The following is a 16,533-nucleotide window of genomic DNA, read 5'->3' as shown; positions in this document are numbered from 1 at the left end:
ATGTGTATAGAACAACATTCAAAACACTTTGTTGAACAACAGCCTTCATTACAAATGGAGAGCAGCACCTGCTGACAAGTAGATAGTCAATATATTATTTGCATAAATGTTCTCAGGTAAATGATAACTGACAGTTGTTGTATTTTATTACAATGTCCACTTGTATCGTGAATACATTTTAGAATTTAACATTGGTACTTTTTTTACTTAAAAAGCAATGGAAGTTATCAATATGGGTTTTATTTTTAAAAGATGTGACCGGAAACGCAACTGTTTGCCTCTGACTGACTTGACTCTGCTGAGGAGAGCTGGAGGGGGAAAAAAAGGAAAAAAAGGAAGAAAAAAAAAAAGCCATATCTGAGGGGTTTGAGGGGAGGATTTGGACAAAGTTTCCCAACTGTCCCGACCCGAGGAGGCTCCGGGGGGGTTGACTGGGAATCGATTTCACCGGTAATGAACACAGGAGTTATTAGTCCGTTGTTAATTAACTGTTTTGTTCAGTGTGTCTGAGAGCACCGTCGTCCCAACCGCCGGAAGTCTGCATGAAGCTGCGTCTCCTACAGTAGCGACGGCGTCGACGTTTTTTTCTGTCTTCGTTTTTTTTTTTATTCGAGACTTTTTTTTTTCTCTTTTTTTATTTTCTCTCAGCGAGATGAGCAGGGAGTGAGGAATGGAAGCGTAGCGAGCAAGGCTGTTTGTATTTACTTAGCGGCAAGCTAGTTAAGCATATCAATATACAGGCCTCCTTGTATGTAGCTAGAGCAAGCCAGCGAACAAAAGGAGAAAATTAATGGAGGCAAGTTAGCTAGCTCCCCCTAGTCTTGTTGCGTTAACCAGCTAACGCTAGCCATGTTTGTTTACAACCCAGATATCTCATTAAGCTCTTGGCAGCTGGTTAGGTGCAGTGTAACGCCTCTATGCTGAGTGCTTTGCAAGGGGCTTCCTGTTTTAAATGATTTATGACAAATTCGTTTTAACAAGAATTATAATCTATCACTGCTAACGTCAGCCCGCAGCTAGCAGTACAACAGTTTTGGAGACAGCTAGTGTCCTTCGTCAAACATGGCTCTCAGAGCACTAACACATTGACTTTGTGTTACACTAATAATGGCTCTAAATTGTCAGATAGCTGCAGCCTGTGGAAAATTAATTAATTTGCCTCAGAAGCTTGCCCAATCATGTATTTGTAGATAGTAGAGGGGGGAGAGGAGGCTCACGAAAACAACATAAAACATGCCTTGAGTTTTGCACTGGATGTTTTGCATGAAATATATCGTTACCTCAGTTGTTTCAGAGTTAACATTATTTTATAAGTGTATTATGTTGTTATGTTGAGGTTAATTTTCCGTGGGCATATACTCCCCTAAAGAATTTAACAGTTATTAGTTATACTAAATATCAGTTCAGCATTACTAACAATAACATGCTTGCTTTTCTATGTATGTGAGCAATGTGGCTATGCATGGCATTCACAATCTTCACATGCATACAGAAAACCAAACCTCAAAGCGTATGTCACGCTTGGTCTGTAACAGTAGCAAAGTATGTGGAAATAAACTGCAAATGCATGCCAAAATAGAACAATGAAACTATGAAACTTCCCTCTTTGTGCTACAGAAAACATGTTGCCTATGTGTCAGTGGGAGATGATCGGGAAACAGAAGATCAGAGGTTTGATAATGAAAAGATAAACAGTAGTCTTTTAAACAGTGAGTGTTGTCTTCAACAAACCATATGCATTCTCAGAAAGAATTATTTTCAACCCCTACTGTACTCGCATCGAGTTTGGAAGGACATGCCTCTGTGTTACATTTTCCAGGCGATAAATAGTTACAACATTTTGACACAGCAGTGGGTTGCACTCCAAAACTAGACTCAACGCTGATGAAGTAACCACTCAAAGATTGTGTAATTTGTTAATTGCAATGCAAACTGTGTAGGAGACTAGTGAGGAAGTGCATGGGCTGTGTTACAAAACATTATCAAAAGCCTCAAAGACTGATTATCATCATTTCTCAACTCTTGTCTCTTCTATCCTCCTGTAGATTTTTCTTTTAAATATTCATTCCCCCCCCCTGGGATTGAACATCTTTGACTGATTCCTTTCACATCCTCTTCTCTGTAAATATGGTCAAATAAAATATTTAAAAAAAAATATATATATATATATATATCATCATACATCATGAATCATGAATGAAACATCATAAACCTAAACACATTTCCTTTCAAACAGTCAGTTGTGTGACAGCCATCTTTAACTTCTGGACTGGAATCCCTTAAAACAATGGTTACTTGCCTAGCAAAGTGGCTGATATAGTAGACACGTTTACCAGCCACAATTAAAATGTAGAAGCATACTGTAGGCTGATAGAGCTCGTACTCAACACTGATCCTGAAACCTGTTCAGTGTCTCAGCAAACAGAGGAGAGGATCATAGAAGGAAACAAACTAAGATGATTGAAATGCAGCCACGCATGGTCTCGTTTCACATGAAAGTAATAAGCATAGTAAGAAGGAGGAAGAGGAGGAGGACAGGTGTTTTCTAAGTGTGTTGCTTTTTAATTACAGAAATAATGGACGATTCCCATTTCAACTCATCATACTTTTGGTCTCCCGTCCCCACTGTACAAGGACAGGTAGAGACAACCTTATTGTTGGAATTGTCTTGAAATACACATGGTGTAGTGGTATGTGCTGTCAAAAGATACCCAGGAGGAGATTATCATATTGACTGTTTATGGAAGTACTTCAAACATGACATAACACCAGACAATCGTTTGACCCTGAACATGTAATAACACAACCGAACAATGCTCGCTTAGTCAGTGAAGTTGGCTTAATCTCACATAAAAGTTATTTGAACATGAGTTCTTGACATGGGGAGGGTTCACTTAATCATATGATCACTCCTGTCCCTCTCATCTCTTCAACCCCTCTTTGTTCCCTTTTTTTCGGTTCCTTTTTGCATCTCACATTGCCTTCGTTCTCTCTTCTCTCCTATTTCCTTCTCATCCGCTGTCTTCTCCCTACATGGATGTAACTCATTATCAACTCCCATTCTTCGCTCTCCCCATCCTGCTGCTAACTTAAACTTCTTTTTCTACCAACGTCTTCCCCCGTTATCCCCTTGCTTTGTCTTCTTCCCCTTTCTCTTCTTACTTTCTTTGTCTCTTTATCACACATTTTCTGTGTTACCTTTATTGCCTCACCCATCTTCCTTGCCGCCTCCATCACCTCCGTCTGCTCCGGGGTTTTTTTCCTTATGTAAACCTAACCCATCCTTGATTCCTGTTCTCCACCTCCACCCTTGTATCTACCTACCTTTCCATCCTTTCCTCTTTATTCCCTTTCCTCCTCTTATTTCCTTTCTCTTCCTTTTCATCTTCTTCCAATCTGCGTGGCCTTCTTACTTCATACACATGGCTCACCTTGTTTACCGTCATACCACTTCTTTTCTTGTCCTTTCTTTCTTTCTTTACACCTCACCTGTCTTCCTTATCTCTCATGGCCTCCTTCCCCTTGCATTTCAACCTTCATCTTCCTTCCCTGTTCTCACTTCCTCTTATCCTACATCTCCCAATGTTTTACCCTCACCCATCTCGCACTCTTTTTCTCTTTATTACTTCACCCTTCCTCCTTTCATTCCTCTTACCTTCCGGCCCGCCCCTCTACTCATCCCTATCTAGATCGAGAACGCCATGTTCCTGAACAAGGCAAAGGAGCAGCTGGGTCCAGAGAAGACCAACATGCCCTCCTACTCTCACTCCTCTGCGTCTACCACCTCCTCCCCCCACTACCCCACGGCTGTGCTCGCACTCCCCGGCTCAGTGGACGCAGGGTCCGGGTTGCGGTTGGTCCCCAAACAGGAAGGAGGTGGGAGCACAGCAGGACTAGGTGGGGCTGGCGGCATGAGTGCGCTCGGGGGACACCTGCACCAGTCGCACACGACCCAGAACATCACCGTTGTGCCTGTTCCCTCGACAGGTATCATGACTGCAGGTGAGTAGGCTGTTTTTTTCCTGCCCAATCATGGCATCCACCACTCCATTTTACATTTCTGTATCATCATATTTGTTTGTTGGAATTACTATAAGATGGGTGCATGTGAGTCAGGAGGAACACCATAAACATTGAACTGCAGCTGCTACAAATCTTGATCTAAACAGTTTTCCTTCTATTAATAAAAGTCTTTGGGCCCTACCTTGCACCCGGCGCAGAGCAAAGCCCAACGCAAGTGTCTTTGCTAGTTTAAGACAGACACAGTTGTCAGTTCCCCGTCCAGCGCCCACGTCGTTGAAATAGCAAATGCACCTGCGCCTATCTTTGCGCCCATGGGTGTGCTGGTCTTATAGGGAGGTGTGTTCAGGTGAATTCTTGGCGTGTTGCTATCTTGAGGCAGCGGGAAGTGATCGTGCCATTGACCAACAAAAAACCTAGTCTAAAGTCAATAACGCAGCATTTCATTGTTATTTTAACAGCGCATTAGTAAAATGCGCCTAGGCTTATACACAGCACGCAGTCACTATGCTTGTTACACGCACAGGGAAGCGCAGCAGCACACAAACATGCAAAAGGTTACAAATAAAAATATTAAGGTGCAAATCGGCCATCATAATAGCAATGCGCCAAGGTACAAACGCGCCTGGCTTTTAGAGGGAATGGGAGATAACACTGATTGGTTTATTGCATGTTACGCCCAAAACACACCTATAAATTAATGAAGACACTAAGTACAACTCTTGAACCATGCGCCCTTTTTTATCCGCCGTCAAACTAGCAAAAGTGGATTTGGACACGTCCTAAACAGAGCCTGCGCCAGGCGCTTAGATCGTTAAAATAGGGCCCTCAGTGTCTAAGGGGCAGTTTAAGGTATATAGGTTGTTAAAGAATATTGATCTGAATCATTTGTTCACAATTAAGCATCATGACAAGTCTGTTAATGCTGTGGTTTCGACCCTTATACCTAAGGTATAAGTATTTGTGTGGCTTTAAATATTGGTAATGAAGGTTATTTGGACCTATTGCTAGCTGCTTTTAGTAGGAATGGTATCCTAATGTAAAATGTTTGTTTTGACCAACAGCCAGATCACAGTTTCTCTTTTCCTCTTAGCCGGGTTAGTGATCACCACCCCTCAAGGCACACTGGTCCCCACTGCCTCCACGCAGTCATTTGTAGCCGGACACCCCACTGCCACCACCATGATAGTATCTGCAGTGCACCCCTCACATACAGGTAAAACACGGGCGCAGTTCACCGTCACTTCAGTCATTTCAACGTGTTAAGTCAAACAGCAGTTGGTTAAAAACATGGTATAAGTATTGTCAAAGTTCATTTTTTTACACACCTTTTTGTTTGAGGAATATATTAGCTTATTCAGCAATGCCTTGCTTTGCAATTTGCACAGTAAAATTCACAGCTAAAACCTGCCCACTGTACACATCGTTGGCCATCAAGCTGCTCTAGTGGATTAGGTGGGACTAAGCACATCACTCAAGGGCACCATGACACAAACTGATAGAAGAGAATTGATAGAATTATTATTAGTTTGATGTAATAAGAGCCTGTTTTTCCGCAGTATTTTGAATTCACAACACTCCTGAGGTGAGACCAAAATTAATCGAAGGACAGACACACAAATCTCATTTCATTTGAATTCTTGTTTTCCACCCACCATTTATTTATTTCTGACTTTTTCTGTGTTGTGACATTCATACAAAATGCAAGCGTACACACACGTGTGTATGGCCATACTCTTTTGTGAGATTTGGTATTACTCCTGACCAAGGCAGCACCCCCATCATAACAACTCATGTATGTGACGTGTGGGACCGATTTTGTCAGATTTTTCCATGTAATGGATGCTGTCTTCACATGGCACTCACCTCCTTTCTTTTTACTTCTCTCTTGTTTCCAGAGAAGAAGCAGGACATTGCTATCCCTCCTGCAGTTGTCATGCCCACTCCATCAAAGCGAGGCAGGAAGAGCAAACAGATGTTGGGCAGAGTGGGTGGGGTCCTCCCTCCAGGAAGTGATGCACTAATATTGGCACACCTCGCTGCTGGTGGACAGGTGAGGGTCTGATGTATTCTTTGCTTATAGTCGTTTGTCTTTAGCTGTCTACACAACATGGATTGTCGATGTTTGTGCCTTTAATCACAACTAATATGTTGTTGTTGTTGTTGTTGTTGTTGTGTTAGCACCACACCGCTGACCCATACGACCTGTCAAATGATGAGGATGAGCATACCAACAAAGATGGGCCCAAATCCTACAGGTAGTTGAAACATATTCAGAGAAAAGCATTGTTGTTTTTGGCATCATAGATTTTTATTGAACATTTCGAACAGGTCATCTGCTGAAACAGACACTATAGACTCCATTGTCAGCGTCATTTCAACGCTTCCCATTCTTTTCTATGGGAGCAGCCGTGCAGTGCTCATTTGCATAAAGTTGAATCCAGGCAACTTTATGCAAATGAGGAGAGGCCGGCTCAGCTCGACGCCTCTAGCAAGCTGACGAATTTCTGGATTAAAATGTTTTCAGAAACACGTTTCGGTGAACTATTTCCGTAAAATAAGAGATTGTATTCCGAACGAGCCGCCATTATGGTCGGTTTTGAAACCAGGAAGCAGCCAGCCCCACCTGTCACGTTCATCCAATCAGCTGCAGCCATCGCGGTTGTAGGAGGGGGTTTTCTTTGCTTGTCAGTGGTCATTAAAGAGAAACTGGTGGCAAGCCCACTAGTGTGCAGTGCTGGGAAGTACTATAAGCCTACGTTAAATTCCAATGAAGGTTCTCTTCTCTCTCTTACTCCTCACTTGCCAAGGTGTCGGATGTGTGCAGTGACGTTCTTCAGCAAGTCAGACATGCAGATCCACGCCAAGTCCCACACAGAGGCCAAGCCCCACAAGTGCCCCCATTGCTCCAAGTCGTTTGCCAACTCCAGCTACCTGGCCCAGCACATCCGCATTCACAGCGGGGCCAAGCCCTACACCTGCACCTACTGCCAGAAAACATTCAGGCAGCTCAGTCACCTACAGCAGCACACACGGTACTGGACTGAGTGGTGTGTGGGTGTTGGTGTGTTTGTTTGCGCGCCTGCTTGTGCTTGTGGCTTCTGTTGGTAAAGCACATGTGTTGGCCTGTGTATGGTGACTGATGAAGGGAGGAAGGGGTGGTGAGTTGGGGATGTGTCAGAGTCTTTTGGGAGAGTGTTGACAGTTCAGAAATATCTGGTTGCACAGTCTAAACATCACCTTTGAAGGTACAACAACTGTAGGAAACTTAATGTATTTATCAATGAAGATTGGTTCCTTTCAGGTAACTGATTAATGATCAGGACAGGACGGCAGCTTAATCATTCAGTTTGACAGTTTACAAGCCTTCGCGGAATACAAAAGAGCCCGGGTTGATGCATGCTACAGTGTTTGCAGAGGAGGTCAACTTACAGTTCCAGTTACCACCGAAATATATACCTCCGTTTAGCAGGTGGTGGCGTTAACTTTCTTATCCTGATGGTGATACTATCGCAAGCTTGGCTTATCATATTTATTCTGTTTTCTCTGGATCCACCTCTGCTTTCACACAACTCCTTCAAAGATCCCCTCTTTTGTTTGAGGCACCTTCTGGAGACCTTTCACTTTCACTCTTTTTTTTAACGATTTCTAATGTTAAACCACCTCCATTAAAAAAGCAGTGAAAATAGAATTTTGGCTAAAATAACATTGAGGAGATAATGGCACTGTTTACAAATGACAAACTTGATTATTAAATAGTGAAAATGTTGTCATCTGGAGAGTCGGGGCCCTATTTTGCACCCGGCGCAGTTGTCAATTTCCCGCCCACTGCCCACGTCGTTTAAATAGCAAATGCACCTGCGCCCATGGGTGTGCTGGTTGTACAGGGAGGTGTGTTCAGGTGCATTCTGGCCGTGTAGCTATCTTGAGGCAGCGGGAAGTGAGCGCTCCATTGACCAACAAAAACCTGGTCTAAAGTCAATAGCGCAGCATTTCATTGTTATTTTAACAGTGCGTTAGAAAAATGCGCCTAGGTTTATGCACAGCGCGCACACACTATGCTTGATACACACACAGGAGAGCGCAGCAGCACACAAACATGCAAAAGATTACAAATAAAAATATTACGGTGCAGATCCGTCATCATAATAGCAAGGTAATGCGCCAAGGTCCAAACGTGCCTGGCTTTTAAAGGCAATGGGAGATGACACTCTGATTGGTTTATTGCATGTTATGCCCAAAACACACCTATGAATTAATTAAGACACTAAGTACAACCCTTTTGAACCATGCGCCTGGCGCACGGACCCTTTTTTCCGCCGTCAAACTAACAAAAGTGGTTTTAGACACGCCCTAAACGCACCTGCGCCAGGTGCTTCACGCCGTGCTCTTAGATCGTTAAAATATGGCCCTAGGTCTGTTATTTTAATCATACAAGTGTGAGTATACACATTGTGTACTAACTATGTATGATAATTTCCTTTTTTAAGACAATACAAGCTCCTCTTTGCCTTTGCCATTCTTTTACTGCCCTGAGTCAGCCCACATGTTTTATACACCCTCATGATCATATTTCCAAAACGGATAAAGCTGTAAAGCGCTTTTACTTGTATTACACGTAAGTATGTGTGACGATGTAAGTGATAAAAGCTCCTGTCCCTGAGTCATGCCATCAAGACTCTGATAAATGTTTTAATTTTACGTTTGACCTTGTCATTCACCTCCCATATGTTTTCATTTCCCTTATTGCCATGCACCGGGGCTTCTTGGGGATTCAGGCCATTCATTTTAAACAGGAAGATGCGCTCCACTGGCCTGCCACTCATCTTGAATTTACATTTCAATTTGGCTGCAGCAAAGCCAGACATTCATAGACACACTCACACTGCACTCAAAGCAGGGCACAGCAATGGAGAGAGAGAGACTGCGAGAGAGAGAGAGAGAGAGAGAGAGAGAGAGAGAGAGAGAGAGAGAGAGAGAGAGAGAGAGAGAGAGAGAGAGAGAGAGAGAGAGAAAAGCATGACTGTGCCTGCTGTATGTTTTTGTTCTGTGTTTTCACAACTCAGACACAGCACAAAGAGCACACTTTCAAACCTAGTGATTTATTATCAACGGATCCCAGATCCTGTTAACTTTAACGCATGATTTGGTCTTCAGTTTATTGTGAAGTTTGGTCATGCTGTAGCTTAAAAATCTCTCGCTGTTTCTCTCTCTGTTTCTCTCCCTCCTCCTCCTCACCCCTCCAATCCTGGTTACCCGTGTTAGAAACCATACTGAGGCCAAGCCCCACAAGTGCCCCCACTGCTCCAAGTCGTTTGCCAACTCCAGCTACCTGTCCCAGCACATCCGCATCCACACCGGGGCCAAGCCCTACGCCTGCTCCTACTGCCAGAAAACATTCAGGCAGCTCAGTCACCTACAGCAGCACACACGGTACTGGTCCGGGCTGGGCTGGGTGGGTCTGAATGGCCGGTTGTGTGTTTACGTGTGCATGTATGGGGGCAGGTGTGTAGAGAGTTGTGACATTGTGGTTGTTTGCATCTTTTTGCACGTTAGTTTGGGTGGCATGCTGTGTAGTCGAGAGGTTTGTCACAGTATCTTTTTTTAATAAATCAAATCTGAGTTGCCAAACTAAGACATTAAAGTGGCGTCATATCGAAAACAGGTTACCTATCAACCACAGCCAAGACCTGATTTATAGTAATTTCCTGCCTTGGGTGGCTTAATGCTGTACATTTTTTAATGATGCCACATTTGCCAGTCCAGAGCCGTGTTCCACTCTTCTTGCCTAATCATGGGTAAAGTGTGTCTAAAACCTTTTAAGGGGTACAAGTGACCACGGATGTTTTCACAACTCCGATCTATACACATAAAAATAAAACAACCTACCAAAAGGAATTGCCTTTTTGGGGAAGGTTAAGTAGGGGAAAGCAAGGGATTGAGCTACTAATTTACGATCTTATTCAATGAAATGATGCAATTAAAATACCCTTAATATGTTCACTTTAGTTTTTGAATGATGGTAAGTGATATATGTCTAAGAAGGAATAAGCACACTGCATTTGAATTGGCATAACACTGCTGTATATACAATGTGTTGAAAACATGAATGCACCTCACTCGTTTTCATTTTCTTTCTCCAAGTGCAGCAATATAGTATAATGCATATTGTAATTAACTAATGGTGTGCCTAACTGTGATTTTTCAGGATTCATACCGGTGACCGACCGTATAAGTGTAACCATCCTGGCTGTGAAAAAGCTTTCACTCAGTTGTCCAACCTACAGGTAAACACATTCACAGGTTTGATTCTTGCTACTGACCTAGTGGCAAAGTAAGACTTTGATTTGCCTACCTGTTCTTTGTCTTTGTTGGCAAAAACGTGAACTTTATATTTAGGTTCCATGAAAGCTTCGGGGAAAAAAATCTGTCTTAAAGGAGTTTAAAATGTTTTCAGTGAAGTCAAGATCAAGCTATGTTCTTATTGGCCAATCAAATTATTTTTTCCACTGTTTGAAGAATAAAAGTTTGTTAAAAAATATAACATCCAATGGCTCCTAAAGATATTTTTGTGGTACTGTCAACATCAGATTTTGAAGCACTGTGTGTTTGGAAAACATTATTGATTGATTGATTCATTCATTGGGCTAATGTCAGTAATTATTCTCCCCACAGTCTCACCGTCGGCAGCACAACAAAGACAAGCCGTACAAATGCCACAACTGTAACCGCGGTTACACAGATGCTGCCAGCTTGGAGGTGCACCTGTCCACACACACCGTCAAACATGCCAAGCTGTTCTCCTGTGGCCTCTGTAACCGTTCCTATACCTCAGTAAGCTCGCAGACTTGTCAATCACACATCAGACCTAATATTCACACAATGTGCTGACTCTGGTCTTACTCTGACAAAAGAAGACGCATAAGGACAGAGTTGACAGAATATACAGGATTAGAGCATGAATGTAGTTCTGACATCATGTCTTCTACTTCCCTCTCGCTCCCCAACTCTAGGAGACGTATCTAATGAAACACATGAGGAAGCACAACCCCGACCCGCTAACAGTGGCAGCGACAGTAGCTGCTCAGCAGGCCCAGGGCCTTACGCCAGGCGGAGGCAGGGGCCGAGGCCGCGGCCGAGGGAGAGGTGCTGGTGGAGGAGGTGTGGGCAGAGCGGGCCAGCTCCAAAGCCAGACCAACCCTAACAACAACAACACCCAGAACCCTAACCCTGGGCCCCCAGGCAGCTACCAGCAGCCCACAGAAGCTGTGGTTCAATGCCCGTTTGACCTGCACCAGTACAAGACGGTGTCAGCTGGCGAGATCCAGTACAAACCAGTCACTGTGGCGGACCTGCCAGTGGCCCACAAAGACCTCTGCCTCACCGTCTCCACATCAGCCATACAGGTGGAGCACATGAACTCATAGGCTGCGTCTTCTCGCTCTGTTCATGGAATTACTAATTGCATCAGCAGCGTAAAAAGATCTATACAAGTAACGGTTAACTATATTCAGTATTATAGTCTTCTTCAGCAAGGAAAAAAATGGCTTATAGGGTGGAAACTTTACCAATGTGATGTTCAAATATACAAGTAAAATTCACCCAATGCCAGGTCTTTTCCTTCATTCTAAGAAGCTCTAATGCTGAGTGCAACATTCAATTACTTGTTAGAACACAGATATTTTACAATGTGCTTCTCGATTCCTGAGCCCACTTGTGCCAAGGATCTCTTAGTAGAAATGCTGGTCTAGGACACACTGATACAGGTGGTTTATTATACTTCAGACTGGAGCCAAGACTTAACCAAAACATAATCTGGATCACTTTTGGCTTTTATATCATTATGAATGAGATAGTAATTAAATCCAGACCTGAATTAATTCACCTTTTTTTTCAACTATAGGTCAATAGATCAGTGATCAACTTACTTGCTTTGTAAAACACATTTAACACACTGATCCAAAACCAGCAGTCCTCCTCGGAGTATTTTGATAAAAGAGGCTCACTGGTGACCCTGCTCTGTTTTTTTTATTGCATTGTTTGCAATAGGCACCATTGGAGGATGAAGATGTAAAGTATCTTTAAAATAAAAATGACACTACTCTCTGCACAGTTACGGTCCAGAGAATGGTGACATTTTTTAACACAGTCAGATCACATTAATCTGAACATACTCCATTATTTAGTTCAAGCCAAAACGAGGGGGAGAAACAAGACAAGAAATCAACGAGGGAAGACTGTAGGGAAAGAACTAAGTAAATAAGTTTGAATTTAGCTTTTGAATGACATCTCTGACAACAGAGAAGAGGGACAGGAGAAAGAAAATGAGGTATATTATTGGATCAGGCTAAAAGCTGGGGCTGAATCTCAAAGTGTTCACTTTACAAATCACGATGTCCTTACTTACGCTCACCTCCCCTCAGACAGCGAGGAGTTGAGGAACCAACTTTGTCGGAGCCCAAAGTATTGATCAAGAGAGACGGACCTGTTCAAGAATGCACTAAATACGAATCTGCAGCAGAGTGAGATGAAAAAAATAAGAGCGAAAAGAGGGGTTTGTGGGGTGGGTGGGATCATAAAGAAAGCACTTGATGAAGCTTGTACTTCATGTCTATGTTTGTCATCATTATTGTACTTTTTTTTTTTTTTAATATATTATATGTATGTATTTTTCTACCAACAGAAACGTGTGAAAACTCAGAGAGAAAGCAAAGTGATGCATGAATGTGAAGGGAACAGAGAGAAAAGTCCTAACAGAGTTTTGTCCTATTTTGTTTTGTTATTGTTCAAAGAAAGACAGTCTGCTATTCTCCAATAGTAGCAAAGACAGCCCAACTTGTTGGAAATAACAATTGTGTGATAAAAAAAAAATGGCTGATAGGTACTGTTATCAATCTTTTTTTAAAAGAACTTTTCATACATATTATTACTACTTTCATTATACCTATTGCAAATGTTATCCACATTATCAATCTGAGGCATTATTGTATTGCAGTATGCTGTACATAAAATAGATAGAAAAGACTTTTTCATCTGTAAAAGGGAAATACGTCCTGTGTCAAGTGTATATGAAAACTAAAGGAACTCAAATTAACAAGTACCAAATCACTGTCTGTGTCCCAGGTCACCTTTAGTGCTGAATGGACCATAACCTCAATGCTCAACAAAGTCTGCAAATTTGGATTAAAATCCAGGCCTGAGAAAATATTTGTTCTCTTTCTGTAATGTACGATGACTTAACATTTCCTGTCACCACACTCGCCCGTTGCACGTAGTGATATTCATTCAAATTATGATGTAACCTGAAATGGTTTCATCAAGTTAACAGGATGTTTAATTTGTAGGAATCATTAACAGGGACTGTTGTTAGGCTTAGATTGTTGTGGCACTGCGCAAAAGTGAACTACTACAACCTAAAAAAAACATGAAACGTGACGTGGGACGCTGACCTGGGACACTGCTGCCATGTTTTTGTGCATAAGCTATCTCTACCCAATCAAAATGTTCAAGCAGTCTAACAAATGGCTGCTTGTCTTCATGTATACTCTGTGTATTCCATTGTCTTTTTATGAAAAATAACAGATTCTCAATATTCTTGTTATTGTTATTACTGATACTCCTAATTACAGTGCAGTTATTAACTGTCCTCTTATGCTACACTCTTGCAGACTGTATGCACAGTTACACCTTTTGCTCATCTTCCCTTAAGGAGAATAAAGTTGGAAAACAGTTAATGATGAAAAAAACATAATTGTCAGATTTTTTATTTTTTTTTAAATCAAGACTGTGTGGTACTAATACGTATGTATATTTATATGTTTTTTTTTTTTTTTTACGGATTTGATCAAATCTGAGGCCCAAGTTATGTCTGATTTATTTTTTTTGAGTAAGAATTGTAAACACCCTGTTAGAATTGACACACAAGGTGAGAAAGATTTTTTTTCTTAACAGGTAATAAAGTCTATGGTTACAGCCTTGTGATTTGGTCATTTCAACAGCCAGGGGATCAGTGGAGTATGGTTGTTCCATGGTGGTTAACAACTGTTTGGAAAGCAGTTAACAATGTAAGGGGATCCACATGCTGAGAAGGGAAGAGTGTCCAAGACAATAACTTCCACAATTAAAGTTAGTGTTTGGACAAGTGAAATTGTGCTGTAAAAGAGAAAGAAATATATATTTTCATTGGCCTACCAAACACAGTGAACCACCAGGTTTGTTATGAAGAAGTGATGCAGTACATGTGTCTCAGTTTAGCAGAAACATTTTAACAGGTTTGAGGGATTGCTAATTCTCAACGTTACTCTAGTGTAGATCATCATCTGCTGTAACATTAACACGCAAATATCTGATTAAAGCCTCTGGAGGTTTGATATTTTGTGTCATGTGGTTTATGGTTTGTGGATAATTTACTGGCCTAGAAAGCAAGTAAAGTGCTGGCATAAACACTACAGCATGCAGGCAATGTAAATATATATATATATATATATAAGCACACTCCATTACATCAAAAAAGCCTATTCAATGTGAAAAAATAAAAAGCCAGGATAGTTATGTAAAAATGTTTTAGAAAGATGGTGTAACTAAAGGAGGGAAGATTAAAAATTCTGATTAATTAAATGATTCAATAATAGAAATTATATAAAAGAAGAATGACTAGTGAATCTAATTTCATTAGTGACGTAGCTAACAGTGTAGCATCATTGACTAGAATCTAGAATAGCTGTGCGAACAGCACATAAACTGTCCCACCAGAGACAATAACACATTGGATCACTGCTACACAGTTCTTAAAGGCACATACCACTCTGTTCCCCGCACGGCTCTTGGTCGCTCTGATCATTGCTTGATTCATCTCATTCCCACTTGGACGGTGACCTGGACGAACTTACTGACACTGTGACATCCTACATTAGTTTTTGTGAAGGAGCGTGTGTACCGCTGCCAACAAATACTTTCCCCAACTTCAACAACAGTAAACCATGGTTCACTGCAAGACTGAGCCAACTCCGCCAGGCCAAGGAGGAGGCCTACAGCAACGGAGACAGGACTCTGTATAAAACAATCAGAAACATATTATATTATTGTTATATTATAACTCATATTCCCTTTCCGACCAGAGGGATTTTTGCAGTTCCTAGAACCCTTTTTTTCTCGTGTTATGACTGGACCAATTTGGGGATTATTAAGTTCCTCTGACTGCAGTTCCTGTAACTCTTTCAGCTCCTACTTCAGGGCCACCTTCTGTGTGTGTGTGTGTGTGTGTGTGTGTGTGTGTGTGTGTGTGTGTGTGTGTGTGTGTGTGTGTGTGTGTGTGTGTGTGTTTGTGTGTGCGCGTGTGTGTGGTTTCTGCACTTAAAATAGTAAACTTAAATAGTTTTGCCGCACATATGCACTTGTAAATAGTTCATATGCACATGTAAATAGTTATTCTTGCACTTGCACTTTTTAATATTATATTAACTTCACTGTTTAGCATGCCTTCTACTTTTGTAAACAGGTCTTACGTTTATCTTTGCACTCTAAAGTTTGCTGTGTTGTGTTTTACTTTGATATCAAAAAAATATTTAATAGAAAAGTGGGTTACTATAGTTATTTGTACATGCACGCATGAAGGTAGGCCTACCTGCTTGATTAAAAAGAGCAGCAGCAGGCTAAATGGCTGTGGTATCATAACAAAATATTGTGGTGCCAGTGCAGACCTTTTGTTATTATAACACAAGGTGCTTTCCGACCGGATAGTACTTGTACTTTTTAGAGGAAAAGTACACTTCTAAGCAGTTCTAAGAACTACTCTCCCCCAAAATCTTTTTTTCCGTTTGCATTCCCACTGGCCAAGTGGCCATAGGGACTAGTAGGAGGGGTAAGGGAGTGACGCAAGCACGGCAACGGTCTTTATAGCATCGTCACTAGACCTTAGCGCCACATACAACAACAACAAATGATGCTAATACTTGTGCACTTTTCCTATATTAAATGCACGTCCATTCTCGTAGTAATTCACGTAATGTTTTGCTCAACACAGACGGGGCTTTATTATACTCGGAACAGACCCCGCCTCTGCCTGCTACGCTGTGGTGTGTGTGTGTGACTGTGTGTGTGTGTGTGTGTGTGTGTGTGTGTGTGTGTGAGACGGTCGGCGAGCCGCAGGACACGCTTGTGGAGTTTAACTCCGAAAAGACAGTTAACCACAGGTTCCCGTTAATCTTATGATGGACATGTGTTGTGATATTTAAACAAACGAACCGTCAACGGCTGTCGCGTCACTTCGTGGAGGTTCTCAACTCCGAAAACTTTGAAGCAAATTGTCAATTCGGCATCAATTTTCGCAAGACTGCCTACATTCGAAATCTAAACAGTTAATTTCTCGCCTAAAACGTTATCAGAAGTGAATTTAATGATGAATAAGATGGTGAAAATTGTTAAAAATGTCCCGTTGTTGCTCTGTCTGCAAGTTTCCGAGTTGGCAGTGGGCGTGACTTATAAGTTGGACCAATCAAGTACACCTAGGAAAAG

The 16,533-nt window shown here is 41.8% G+C and overlaps 1 protein-coding gene across 4 annotated transcripts; it reads left to right on the top strand.

Moving 5' to 3' along the window:
* The first annotated feature begins 294 nt into the window (after positions 1–294).
* znf384a (zinc finger protein 384 a) lies at positions 295–12,128 on the top strand. Of its 4 annotated transcripts, none has more exons than XM_078267463.1 (12): positions 295–450; positions 1,618–1,671; positions 2,572–2,639; positions 3,690–4,002; positions 5,114–5,236; positions 5,919–6,073; positions 6,202–6,278; positions 6,831–7,055; positions 9,286–9,453; positions 10,229–10,307; positions 10,696–10,854; positions 11,034–12,128. In XM_078267463.1, exons 2-12 carry the CDS (start codon positions 1,623–1,625, stop codon positions 11,445–11,447), a joined length of 1,830 nt encoding a protein of 609 aa, XP_078123589.1. In that variant the 5' UTR covers positions 295–450; positions 1,618–1,622; the 3' UTR covers positions 11,448–12,128. The 4 variants fall into 4 exon arrangements, with proteins under 4 accessions (XP_078123589.1, XP_078123590.1, XP_078123591.1 ...); XM_078267465.1 differs by having other exon boundaries at positions 406–450; positions 1,618–1,709; XM_078267464.1 differs by lacking the exon at positions 1,618–1,671.
* Positions 12,129–16,533: the final 4,405 nt, after the last annotated feature.

This window comes from Sander vitreus, chromosome 14 (assembly GCF_031162955.1).
Source record: "Sander vitreus isolate 19-12246 chromosome 14, sanVit1, whole genome shotgun sequence".
Classification (NCBI taxonomy): domain Eukaryota; kingdom Metazoa; phylum Chordata; class Actinopteri; order Perciformes; family Percidae; genus Sander; species Sander vitreus.
Note: the sequence above shows the minus strand (reverse complement) of the source record. Positions and strands in the feature narration are given on the sequence as shown.